Below are 14,385 nucleotides of genomic sequence, written 5' to 3' on the forward strand. Positions count from 1 at the left end.
CTTGTCTAATATGATCTGTATAATGTTTATATAACATAAATAACAACATAAACAAACAAAACATGTATAATTAGCGAGCGCGCTAAGCAGGCAGGTAGGCGTGCAAACACTGCGGGTGCTGCGTTGCAATACGGATTAATTCGTACTCTAACCCTCCAAGTGCTGGTTAGAACTGCCTTAAGTGCTGGGCATTTTTCAGTATGTTTGCAAGCGTTTAGAAAGTTTTTTTTTATATACTGTTACCTTAATGTAAATACTACATATTATATATCATTATTTTCAGGAAAGATCACAGAATATGATAATAATACTTATATGACTTACCTTTACATGGTAAAATATTGCTGAATGTAAATCTTGACAAAAAAAAAAAAAAAAAGTTTTTATTTTTTCACTTTGAGCTTAGATATCATTTCACCAAAGTTATGAAAATAAAAATCCAAGATATACAAGTTGTAGGTAATTTAATAATGAACCCAAAAGTATATACATCTTATGGGTTTACATATTGACAGAATTCACTCAGAGCAAAAAACGATAAATTGTAACACGTAAAAAATCAGTGATATTTGAAACATTGTGTACTACATTGTAACACCTTTCACATTCCTTATTGCACTAGACCTACTTAATTCACTCATTTTTACAATAAAACACAATATAAAACAGTAATAGTCAACTACAACACCAAAGGTATGATGCAAACAACGACGGAACAGCAATAAACAGAACGACCGAACCGTATGACTTGGAAATAAACATACGCTTAGAAACAGCTGTCGTATAGCGCCGGTCTTTGAGCAAAGACGTGCTCCATAGAGTATAACGAGTTCCGCATTTCTTCTAGTTTAATACTATATAAAATAGTTCGTGATATTCCGTAATATATAGCCACTAGCGTGGTTTAAAGAGATCGCGTTTCTGACATCGCGCTCCGCGAGGTCAGCACTGGAAACAGGTACGCTAACATCGCGCTACGCGATGTCAGCACCTGGAGGGCTAAGGCCCGCGCGCGCGCGCCGTTTTCACGATCCGCAATGGGTTAAATTTGACACACACAAAAATAAAATAAATATTTAATTTTGATAAAATTAAATAGCAATAATTTTTTTAAGTGAACACTATAGAAATATTAAGAGATTTCTTTACAGTGTACAATTAACTGGTATTAAAAAAACACTATTAAATTCCTGTGTTGTTTATTGAATAAAACTAAACACTTGTGATGGATTTGGAAAGATACTTGTATAAAGTATAATACAACTAAATATAGAAAAATTATCTCTTCAAATAAATATTTCTGACTTTTCCCTCAAATTACTACATTTTAGTTGAAATTTGCTAACATTCTTGCGTATAACAGTACGCCAAAAGCTTTAGCACTGAAAGAGTTAACTATAACTGCAAGTAACAGTTGCATCTATATTTACATTCCTATAAGTAATTTAAATCACTAATACATTTACCACTCAAAGTCCTCTGCATCACACGGGCACACCTCCATTTTTATGGGTCGGTCGTAGTCTTTGCCATTATAACAATTAGAGTGAGGCACACGGCGTTCGTACGTCTCCTTGACTCCCAGGATGCAGGTCATCTTTACCCCCTCATCACCACTACTGGGCGACCAGAACTTGTAATCGTCAGGAGTGCAGTTGTAAGCTAAACACACAGTTTATCTTCTACAACAATTCATCTATACAAAATAACCGTACTGGTCTGACTCAATAAAACATGACATCAGGAAAAAACTTTATAAAGTGTACATGAACTTCAAAAAGCATAATGTAAGTGTTTCAATTTTACCTTTTCAAATCAAATAAGACTAATGCTAAAGTACATAGTACACCATAAGCAGATCCAGGGTTGGACCATAACAGTATATTTGTAATTTGAGACTTTCAACGAAATGTCTACTTTCAAAGTGAAATTTATGATGACACAATAATAGAATGGGTAGACATTTATGATGCATTGAGCACGATGATTGGGTTGGAGATTACCATTTTACAGCTCTTCAAGACTTTCCGCATTACATTAAATACGTACGTAAAAAAACAACTGATTTATTGACTATAGTAAATAATAATAGTAGTTAAATGTTGGGAGTAAAATGAAATAAATTTAGTAATCTGTCTATATTCAATGAAAACTTAGAAAAACCACATAAATATTTGTTTTGAAAAACAAAATTCCAGTATTATTCAGAGTATAGCAGTGAAAATTCCTTTATAATGGCAAGAAAAGAAAACTGTCACTGATTAGGATTTTAAATGCCAGCTCCTCCATTTAATGGGATAGTTAAAATCTATGCAAAAACTTGTATGTGATCCCACTTGTAAATTTGTTTTAAAAAATGTAAGTAGCAAATTAATTGTGTTAACTTGATAACTTTCCAGACACAAAAAAGTTTTTTTTTTAGTTTGTTGATTTATGTAACTTCATTTCTACGTAAGCAACACCATGTTTGATGATGGGCATATTTCTCCATATGGACAGATCAAAAACTTTCTACTTTAAATTTTAAATGATATTTAATTTCTAAATAGACAAGAATGAGTTGAATGATGGTGCATGTCTATCCATGGTATTTGGCCGAGCTTCATTGAAGCCTATAATTAATTTATTAGGCTGGAAAACTTTTTTCTTCTGACCGTCTGCCTGCATGATATCTCAAGAATGAAATGATCTAGAGGCTTGAAATTTCACAATTAACTTAAGCGAAGCGTGTTACGTGACATATATTTGTATTTGACATTTTGAAGAAGGTGTAAGATATAATAATAATTGTCTAATCAGTAATAAGAGTATTTAGAGCTGAAGATCTTGGTTGCAAAAAGTCTGATTATACTATTGCAAAATTTAATATTTGATCAAAGTATAATCTTTTTTATATCTGCCTATTGTACCACTAACAACTAAATTGAAAATAAAAATAGCTTTTGAATATGATATTGAACTTTATAATTTTCTTTTTATTTAAGAATAACCAAAAGAAATAAAAACAACATTAAGCTACAGAATCATTATGTCAAGTTATGAACTGGATATCTAAATTCGTTTAGAAATATATGGACTGAGACATAAATGTTTCAATCTGCATAAACAAACCATAACAATTAAGGGGGAAATGTATAAATAGGCAGACACAGTATTATAAATATATTCCAGTTCTTAGTGTAAATAAACCCTGAATTTAGGTAAGAAAGCAGATGTGGAATTTATTAAACTAATAATAAAGGGTAATCACCTTCACTATAATTTGTTGTTAAAAAACCCATTTAGTAATGGATTTTTTCATCCTCTATCCAAGGCTTCTGAATATGAAACAAAGAAAATGACTTGGATGTGAAGCGAAATTTTTTGAATAATGTCCTGACAAATGTATTTGTACATTGGAAATACTCAAAATTAAACATAATTGGAGTATTGATATCATCCCATGCAAATATTACTGGACTTAACTTGAAATTTTAAATATTTACACATTTTTAAACATAACTATTTGAGTTTGCCACTTACTAAAAGCATTCTTGAGGTCAACCTTGACAATAAGCCATTGGTGTTGGGATCGGGCAGATCCAAACATGGTGAAGATGGTCGTATTTTCACCAGGCTCCGTCATCAGCCCATAGATTCTGAGATCTTCATCAGTAAACGCATGATCCTTCCAGCTCTCACCTTCATCAGTAGAGTACTTCAGTATATTGGTTTCCCCATTGGACTTGAAATACTTTACGGCCACCAACACACCACCATGGTCTCCAAAGTTGAATAGATAGTATTCTTGTAAAATCTGTAAGATAAAATTAAACAACATTATTATAAACAGAAGCAGCTGATTTTGATTATTCAGTTCTCAGCTCTACCTGTTTCTTAAAAATTTTGGATTTTTACACTCCTAATTTTGAAATAGGATTGCAATTTTGAAAAGTGTCGTTGTTTTTTACCACACCATAAGATCTATTCCGATCTCCATAACCAAGCATCGATTTGTTACACGTTTATGTTCATTGATCTCCATACAGTAACACTAGTAGATAACTAAATGAATAACCACTTCTTAACTTTGAAAATACTATCATCAAAATAATACACATATCTAAAAATCAAACGGTAGCTCATAAGACAAGATACCTTCATTTGTCGAGGCAGATCAAAACTTGCTCAGAACATTATTATGGATTTTGCTCATTATTAAACAACAAATATTAATATTAATTGCTTTTCCGACTAAAACTATTTAAAATTTAAATTAGCCACCATTTTGTGTTTTGGCTTAAGAAGGGACCTCTAAGATCACTGTTAATTTTCTTTCATAAAGACCTCTGAAACAATGTGTAATTTGAGAGCCCAAAATTTTTAAGTTGGACCTTAAATTGGTATTTTGTGGCAGGTATATATATATATATTGGTATCTTGTGAAACTAACGAAAAAATGCACTTTTGTACCCTACAGATGTAAACTAAGTTTAATTTTTGTAGGTGCAGTTGTTAAAAAAATAATATGAGGTATCGACACATTTTATTCACTCTGTATAACCATTACTAATATTATATGATGAAATATATTTTTTTACCACATAATAGTGCCAAATCCGTCTGTTTGGAAAAAGGACACTTATGATGCACCTAATTAAAAACAGCTACAATGAAGGCAAGGATTTTTTGGTTAAAATAAGTACAGGGTCATCGAAAAATAATGCCTAGATTTTAAATAACTGTCATAAAAAAACTATTAAAGGTAATTTAAAGGTTGTAGTCATAAAATGTGCGGAAAGAAATAAATTTTTTTTTTTTCATACCTTAGTATGTTTCAATGTGAGCACCGTTCGTTGCCCTGCAGATATCAAGTCTGTAGTCAACTTCCTGCCACGAGTGTCCAATCATATCTGGCGTAACAGTTAAGATTGCGGAAGAAATTCGCTCCCGAAGATGGTCCAAATCCCGAATCTTTTCTGCGTAAACTATATTTTTTATGTACCCCCAGAAAAAGAAATCCAAAGGGGTAAGATCAGGACTTCTAGGAGGCCATGAAATGGGGGCTGCTCTACCAATCCAACCGTTTGGGAAGCGTGCGTTTAGTGCAGCGCGTACCTCGCGATGGTAGTGAGGTGGAGCCCCATCTTGCATAAAAATGATTCGCTGTCCAGTCTGTTGTTCGATATCGTCTAATTGGGGGAACACAAACAGTTCATACATGTCCAGGTATACTAGGCCTGTAATGGTTTTTTCTACAAAAAAGAAAGGTCCAATAACTTTGTCATGAAATAACGCGCACCACACATTGAGTTTGGGAGAATCACGCACATACTCGTGGATTTCGTTTGGCTGTTGCGATCCCCATACACGGCAATTGTGACGATTTACACATCCATTTATGTGAAACGTAGCTTCATCACTAAACAACACTCTCTGTAGAAAATTTGGATTATCATCAATTTCATTTAACATAAAACTTGCAAATTCAGTTCGTTTAGGGCGGTCGGTAGGTTTTATTTGCTGTTTTATCTGAATTTTATACGCATGAAGTCTTAGCCGTTTGTGCAGTACATTTTGTATTGTTGTTTTTGGAATGTTTAGTTGAAGACTTCGTCGAGCAATGGATTTTTTTGGGCTCCTAACACAAGATTGCCGGATACGCTCAACATTCTCTTCTGATGTTCTTGGTCGGCCTGGTCTAGATTTTTTGCCGACGGTCCCTGTTTCCCTAAACTGGTTAAACCATCGAACGATAGCTTTGTTATCAGGTGCTGTTTAACCCGGATATGTTCTCCGAAAGAGCCGCTGCTGTACACTGACAACTGACTTTGACTCCGCGTACCAAATCACGCACTGTGCTTTTTGTTGCACGGTCAACATCGTACTGAGCGGCGGCGCGTCTGTGGCCGGCTGACCTTGACGATTGCGCAGCTTGTCTGCGCATCACAAAGACAGGGAAACACAATCAGACGAACTAAAAACAAAACTTGCGTTCACCAGTTATCGCCCAGTGAAAGAATTACTCATTTAACATGAAAGGTTTTGATGTTATAATTTTATTAAATCTAGGCATTATTTTTCGATGACACTGTATAGTTAACAGTTTTAACTAAAACGAGGAATCTACTTTAATAATATTTATATACAATATTATGAAAGTCATTGTCTAGAATATTTATTACAGAATATTTTGAAGTTGGTATAGTATATTATTCATTACTAAACAGTATTATACAGCTTAACATAAGTTCTTACAAAAGATCAAAGTGTTATTTTATTGAGAATAAAAATAAGAACAGAAACTCAATTGTAATTCCTGTAATTACAAAAAATTAATATACAGTCAACACTTCATGTGATACAGACACTTCGCGTGATACAGACACTTCGCGTGATACAGACACTTCGCGTGATACAGACTCATTTGTGTAAATCCACCATCAATATTTATTCCCTTCTAAGAATAAATATAGCAATGTTATTGGTACCAAATATAGAAGAGCAGATTCATGTACATAATATTCAATACTTTTTACACACCAGCTTGTGTTAGATTGACAAAATAAAATGATATGGCAACTAAAACTTGAGTGGCTGACTATCCCCATAGTCAGGTTCTAATGTAATTGTAGCATTGTGTTTTTGTTAATACTTGCTGTGACCTAGCAACAGCTACCTTGCTCAGTGTTGCTACCGTGAAGTATAATGTCAAAACATGTTCCATTTAAGTAATTCGACGCCTCCGAATAAGAACATCGTAACTCAAATTTTATGTTTTTTTATATTTTTAATATAAACAATGGAGAAGAAAATCTTCTATTTTTATGTATAAATTCTGTGTTAAAACTGCTTTTTGTCTTTAAATTAATCAAAACAAATAAAACATCGTATCTTTTCTAACAATTCTATGTTTTCCCAATAATAACATCGTATCTTGAGATACGATGATTTTTGGGATGTTTTGTAGTTCATGGTAAGTTTAGAACATTTCAAAACAATGTGATGGTATGTTTATAACATTTCAAGGCATTAGTTTAAAAAACAATAATGTTTTTGTTGTTCTATAAAATGAGCTATTCTTATAAAAGTTGTTTTGGAACTCATGAGTTGCCTCACTGATTATTTAAATCAGCTGTTCAATGTCAGAAAATAGTAATATTAGCATCTTAGTGTAGTAGTCAGCTGCTTATGTGTATTGGTGTTTTCAGCTTTGTTCTTATAGGTTATGTTTTTCCTTTTGGATAAATTCAATGTAATCAGAAGTAATATAACATTTAAAAATGACTTCAAGAGGTCGACTAATGGTAGACATGACAACAAAGCCTTCTACATCTTCAATAAAAGTAAGTTTATTATTTCATGTGATCGAGATAGATCTCCGCTCATCGCCTCTAAACCCAGAGCAAGCTGCAACTGCAGAAATTGTTGAAAAATTTAAATAACTACGAAGAGGAATTTTGGGATGATTCAGATTGGGAGCCGTTTGGTGAAGAAAGTGATGAATCAGAGAATGAGTTTAGCAGCATTAAAAGAAGTAATAAAAGAAAAGCCACTAGACAATTATTTGCTCCAAGTAGCAAAAAAGTTACTATTCTCAGGCCAATCAAACAATCCCCTGCCACTGGCTTATCAAAGCAACACTCAAGATTCCTCCTCCAGTGGTAGGAAAGAAAATCAGAACACAAATATTACTGATTTACCAGAAGTCGATTGTACCAATACTAATAAAAAAAGGAAGCAAAGTGTATGTGTGCTAAAAAACTTGTCCTGGCAAAAAAAGGAGTGTTTCTGTTGAAAATTGGCAAAGTGTGAAAGCCCAAAAGATTGAAAAAAACCTTGGCCTTGGAATATTTTAGCCCTACTAAATTGTTTCGGCTAAAACAATGGGTGGTGGTTGCATTGAAAAATGCCGATTGAAATGCCAAACGAGGGATAAACCAAGAACAATGCCTTGTTATCTTTGAAAACTTTTGGAAATTAGGCAATCATACGAGGCAGTGGGATTTCATAGTGAAAACTGCTACCAAGACAGACAAAACAACTGCAACCACCAAAGAAAATAGAGATTCGGAAGAAATTATTCAATTAAATATACTATTCCAGTTCAAAACACCTCTATTGAAGTATGCAAAAAAAATGTACTTAGATACATGCATAACTGATATGTGGGTTAGGACAGCGTTCAATAAACTGGAAAGGTCTGATGAAGTAACAGTAACCCCAGATAAAAGGGGGAAACACACTGAGCGTGGTAAGCGGATTTTAAGCCATTCTATTAAACAAAGGTGTAAGAAATCACATTAAATCTTTTAAAAGTGTCGAATCCCACTGTATAAGAAAGGAAAGTAAGCGACAGTAATCTTGAGCAAGGATTGAGCATCGCAAAAAATGTATCGGGCTTATACCAGGAATGGGATAAAAGACAAAGGTGGAGAAAGTGCAACAATCAGGCAATATACTGATATATTTAATTCAGAATTCAATCTGGGCCTTTATGTTTCCCAAGAAAGACCATTGTGAGTTATGGAAAAACAAAAATGCTGTAAGAGAAATGAAAGAGAGAGATAAGAAAAGAGCACAAAGTGACAAGTACAGTAAGTGTAGCTGTCTTCGACTTGCAGAAGACCTTGAACATCCCTCAATCCGATGTAAGTATATTTTATTACAAGAGAAAGTACGCTTGTTACAATTTTTGATATTGGTAATAACAAAGAATACAGCTACTTTTGGCATGAAGAAATAGGGAAAAAAGGTTCCAATGAACTTGCTAGCTTCGTTATGGATTTTATCTTGTCTAGAGTAAAAGATGGTGTCAAGGAATTTATTTTTACTCCGATAACTGCCCTGGCCAAAACAGAAATCGTATCATGTACAGTATGTATTCAGCTATGGCGGAAAAAAACTGAGTGTAACGATCACTCATCGCTTTTTAGAAAAAGGGCACACACAGAATGAAGGTGATTCTAACCAAACCATTTATGTTCCTGAACAATGGTCATGCTCATACGGATGGTTAAGTCAAGTGGAGAAAAATATATTGTTAAAGAGGTATGTCAAAAAGACATTGTAAAATGTAAAGATCTGGTAACATTTGATAACAGGAACTGGCAGATTAATATAAATGGAGAAAAAATTAAGTGGAAACTGTATAAAGGAAGTTCATATATGGAAAAGGATAACCCTACAACACTGACTTTAAAATATAACCATACTAAAGAGACATGCTTTGTACTTGATCTGTACCATAAGCACACTGGAAGCAGAAGAAATATTGAAGACTTAGTTTTAGGACCTGCTTACAAGTCTAAGTTAGCAATAACAACTTCAATATATAAAAGATCTTTTATCTTTGTGCAATGGTATGCAAATTCCAGTAATGTACCAACATTTTTTTAGAAAACTAAAACATAGCAAGACCACCACCAAGTGTAGAAAGTGATTGTGAATAGAGTTGTATTTATGAATACTAAATATTGTTGTATTCAGAATTTTTTGTATTCCAATTTAAAAACAGTTTTTTATGTTTCTATAAAGTTTAAATACTGTTTGAAGTAGTAATTTTAGCTGTTTTAAAGCATAAAAACTACTGTATTCTGCATTTTGTATGTAATATCAATCATAATTTGTTTCTTAATAGTAAAATAATGTTAGTTCTTTATATAGTTTTAATCATGAAAATGTTTCTTTAATAAATAAAATTAACTGTTCCTTTCTAAACAATAACTTTTTACTCATTAAATTACCCAAGTCAAAACAGTGAAGATGAAATTTCTTCCATATAAGAACATCTTAACTCAAGATACGACGTTTCTTATTTGGAAAACTGTCAGTAGAAGATAAAAATTTTGTCCATATAAGAAATATCTTAACTCAAGATACGACGTTCTTATTTGGAAAAACTGTGAGTAGAAGATAAATTTTTTTCCATATAAGAATATCTTAACTCAAGATACGATGTTCTTATTTGGAAAACTGTGAGTATAAAAAATCGTAACTCAGTAAACAATTTAAATTAATAAAAATTCTTCATGCACAATACGACTAAAATGTGTGTCAGCATAAGTGTATTTATCAATACAAAATTCATTACTTTAGAGAGAATAGTCTGGGCTCAGGGATTTTCTATAACTTTCAAACTGCTTCTCCTGAAAAATTGCAGATTTTGAGATACGATGTTCTTATTCGGAGGCGTCGAATTATCTTATCTATTTTGAAATTATTAGAATTAGAATTAATATATATATTGGCATGTGAAATTAAATTTATATTAAGTAGGCTTATCTAATAATAATTAGTATACATTTAACAGATAAGCTAATGATTTTACAGACATTGTGTAAAACACCAAGAGAACAATGATAAGAAATCCACTTTATTCTGGTAATTGTAATACTTTCACAGATTTGTGCAAAGTAAAGATTAGCTCACTCTTGCATATTTACATTAGAAACATAAAGTTATCAACAGAATTAATATACTGTTTAAAAAAATAGGCCTAACATTGATTTTTGTCACTTCTACAGAAACTGTTAACAATCATTCCAGTTACAACGTCACCAGTAGTTGAAAATCAGCCATGTTTCACCATTATTGCCAAATGTTTACATATTTAACTGTTCAGTAATTGGAACTGTGTTATGATAATCATCATGTTTATGTCATAGTATGGTGTCAGACCATTATTTAAGTGTTGATTTTAATTGGTTCTTTTACTGAAACCTTGGGTTATTCTTTTTTCCACATGAATAATTGTAATGTAAACAACTTTTACTTTTGAAATATCATTGACCTTATAAATGCTACAACTTTATAATTCCTAGAAGGTTGTCTTGTATATTATTTATGAATGTTTTAATTTATGGATGAATAATGTAATATAATATAAAAATGTTTATTGCATCCACATGTTGATGTTATGGTTACATATTCAATTTCATTTTATGTACTTTACAAATCTTTATAATTTTCATAAACTACATACAACTGAGTATCTAAATATGATCTATAACTGTTTGTATAAGTTTTATATTCTCAGAAATATTTCTTTGAAAGTTTCATTCTGGGAAACCAAGCTTATAAAGTAATTAATTGTGGAAAAATAATTATTATTTTTATAAATTTTGAAATAAACAAAATATTGTAAATATAAACATATTACATTTAACTTACTATTATATTTTACTCAATAATAATGGCTATTTAATTATAAAAACGACTATACACAGAATAAAATTTTATATTCCCTAAATGGTGTTTTATATTTTTATCTGGCAAGGAATAATTATCTGATTATTGATATTGAATGCACCTTATTGTATTTTTAACTGTAGTATAGTTCTGTATATTACAATATTTTGTTAGTTCTTCCACATATTTATATTGTTATATTCTAAATTTTGTTATTCTTAGAACGAATATAAAAGTTTTTAAAAATGACAATATTTTAAAAGCATTAACTAATATTTGACACTGACATTATTAGTTAAGGAAGATAATGGTAATAATGTCTATATGCTGACCAAATATTGAGTTGGACAAGATTCCAATGGATGCATCATCACTGGCAACAATTCCAATGAAAATATACCTACAATCCCCTGTAATTTCAGTAATAATTATACTGTAAATTGTCAATTGAGTATAAAGAAACCTTTTGCAAATGTTTACAGTAGAGAATTACTATTTTATTTTCCAATTGCTACCTGTATGACAGCACATTCACCATGTGCTCCATTCAGAAACAGATGCTAATTTTGCGTGGTAATGAAAACATAAAGACGCAATAGACTTGATAAAGAACAATACTGAGAATACAATATTATACTAGACGTAACAGCAATAGTGTTTATTACCTAGCATAGTCATGTGGTAAAAGTTGCAAATAAAACTATAATTAACTTGAATTTTGACCTTGGCCAATTATAAATGTTGAAAACATTGTGTAAGTCATAAATCCATTGACAGCAGCTAAAGGAACAATAATCAGTTGCTATATATAAAGGTTGTTACTATACTTGCATCAAGAGATAAAATCAAATTTAAAAAATATCAAGACATGTTTAAATCTTTTACTGCAGCAAATATATAGTCTTCCTCTAAAAATTTAATAAAAACAACTAAGATCATCACATTGGAAAGTTTTGCTATTTAGATTTATTCATAAATACATTCGGCTCTCGTACCTGAGACCAGGTAAGCCCTGCGTCTTGGCTCATGTACAGACCAACATGGCCCTTCAACGAGGAGCCAAGGGTTCCAGTGGCAAGGATCACTCCTGGTGCAGACTTGGAGCTAAGGATCGGTGCAGCTCTTGTCACTGGATACATCTGGGCGAACTTCTGTGACAGGTGCAGCGAACAGTTGTTGGCCTGTGAACAATCACAGTTAATTCAATGAGAAACTTAAAGTCCCAGTATAGCCAGAATCGTTTCTAGGGGAAATGTGGAGCTAAGAATCAGGGTAGTATTTCTCATCAGATACATCCATGTTAACTTTTGTGCCATGTGTGATAAACATCTGATTTCATACATTCATTCCAGATTTTGGTGAGGTACTAAGAATAATAGTGGTCAGGATCACTCTTGTGGCAGGTTTGGAATTAAATAAAAGGTAGCACTCATCGTCATATACATCGGAGCAAAATAGTAGTAAAATTCTTAAATATCGTTAAATAACAATACTCTATTCTACTTTTCAAGGATTTTAGAGTACTTTTTTATTAAAATATAAAGCTTTATTTGAATAGGAAACATAACCACACCAACATAACCGGTTAAGCCAGTGCAACATTACATGATCCAATACATGTATCTTGCCTCTTACAGCGAGTGTTTCCACTACTATGCAACTTTTTACAGTTTAATACAATGCAAAATGTATGTGCTGTTGTGTTGCTGCATCTATCATCTTGATAAGTCAGAAGAGAAAAATAACAGCATCCTATTATTGCCTAGTAATACTTTGGAACCACGGTTATTAGGTGGTAGGGTTTTAAGTGTCTTGAACTTAATAGAGGTCAACTTACTAATAAACTTTAGATGGATATTAACCAATGATTATACTCTTCAATAATCAAAATCAAGCTGAAATCCAAGTGCTATCACCACACATCATACTCTTGGTCTTCAAGTTCATTTTTTCACAATGAAACATGAATTCATGTTTATGATTTTATTGAGAATGCCTTGATAATTGAAGGAAAGTTTCTGAACTGCATCTAGACATTACATGGGATTTTTACACTAACTTTCATTGGTCCCATAACACAGTCTTTTCTGGATTTCATCACAAAAGTCTATGGTCTTCCATTCTCCACACCACAATATCAATTGACAAAAACAAATGATAAAATGTAAGATAATTACATATATATTGAACTGCTAGAGAGGCATAGGGAGCACATGCATCTACTTCCGGCAAACTGTGCAACTGCCTTATTGGCATGCAACGTTACAAGTAACATTAACAGCAGCATCTTTCATAAACCTAAGCGCAAGTTGCATGACGCATGAAAAGAAGCATAGTGAACGAACTGTAATGAAGGATAGTCCACGCTGTATGGACCAGCTATTGTGGATCAGTCCATTCAGCACTTCACAAATTAGAAGCAACAAAGTAGATTTCTGAGATTAGGCTATTTTAAAATGAGGTAATTTTTCTTTCATATGGTGTTTACAACTAAAAATAAAGATTTGTAGTTAGGTCCACTCTGCTTTTTAACAATTTATATATATATATATATATATATATATATATATATATATATATATATATTATCATTGCCTCCAACATTATTTTCTTCATTTTTTGTATTACTCAACTCTATATAAAAACATTGTGAGCTGTCTAACTTTCAGAATGTTATCACATTTCTATTAGAGATGCAAACACTTAGAAGATACCAAATCATTAAAAACTTTCCTAATATTGTTTTCTAAATTAAGAGTTAAAGAGTATGTTAATATTCTCCTTTAGTGCTACTGAGATATTAATATATACACCAAAAAAATCAAGCTGTATAACACTTTTGTTGTTAAATAAATATCCGAAAAGTGGAATTTATCCGATTTTGACAACATATCCAGATGACCATTTTAGTTGAGGAAAAGTTATAGACTAATAAACACCTAAATCAAGTTACATAATAAAATTTTCACTACATAGATTTTTATTGAACATAAAACGAAATATAGTTTATGAAACTTAAACATTAACATAATTTTGCAAAATTATTACAAACACATAAAAAATCAGACAAAAAATTAATGATTTGAGTTAAGAAATATAGAAAAATTGTTATAAAAATTATTTGACAAATAATCAAATCAAAAGGAAGATTTTAATATCCTTTTTAATGGACGACCTACTTTGCAAGTAAACAAAAATTGGTTCATGATCTTTAAA

At 31.9% G+C, this 14,385-nt stretch overlaps 1 protein-coding gene across 6 annotated transcripts in view; it reads right to left on the reverse strand.

Annotated features, from left to right (window-relative positions):
* Nucleotides 1–14,385, reverse strand: part of LOC124357612 (sortilin-related receptor-like) — a 101,882-nt gene that overhangs the window by 50,338 nt on the left and 37,159 nt on the right. For all 6 annotated transcript variants that reach the window (XM_046809548.1, XM_046809550.1, XM_046809547.1 and 3 more), the window contains 3 exons: nucleotides 12,165–12,350; nucleotides 3,523–3,796; nucleotides 1,467–1,662 (listed from right to left, as the gene is read on the reverse strand). In XM_046809548.1, coding sequence (XP_046665504.1) covers nucleotides 1,467–1,662; nucleotides 3,523–3,796; nucleotides 12,165–12,350 — 656 coding nt within the window. The remainder of the gene's footprint in view (nucleotides 1–1,466; nucleotides 1,663–3,522; nucleotides 3,797–12,164; nucleotides 12,351–14,385) is intronic.

The sequence above is a fragment of the Homalodisca vitripennis genome, chromosome 3 (assembly GCF_021130785.1).
Source record: "Homalodisca vitripennis isolate AUS2020 chromosome 3, UT_GWSS_2.1, whole genome shotgun sequence".
Classification (NCBI taxonomy): Eukaryota; Metazoa; Arthropoda; class Insecta; order Hemiptera; family Cicadellidae; genus Homalodisca; species Homalodisca vitripennis.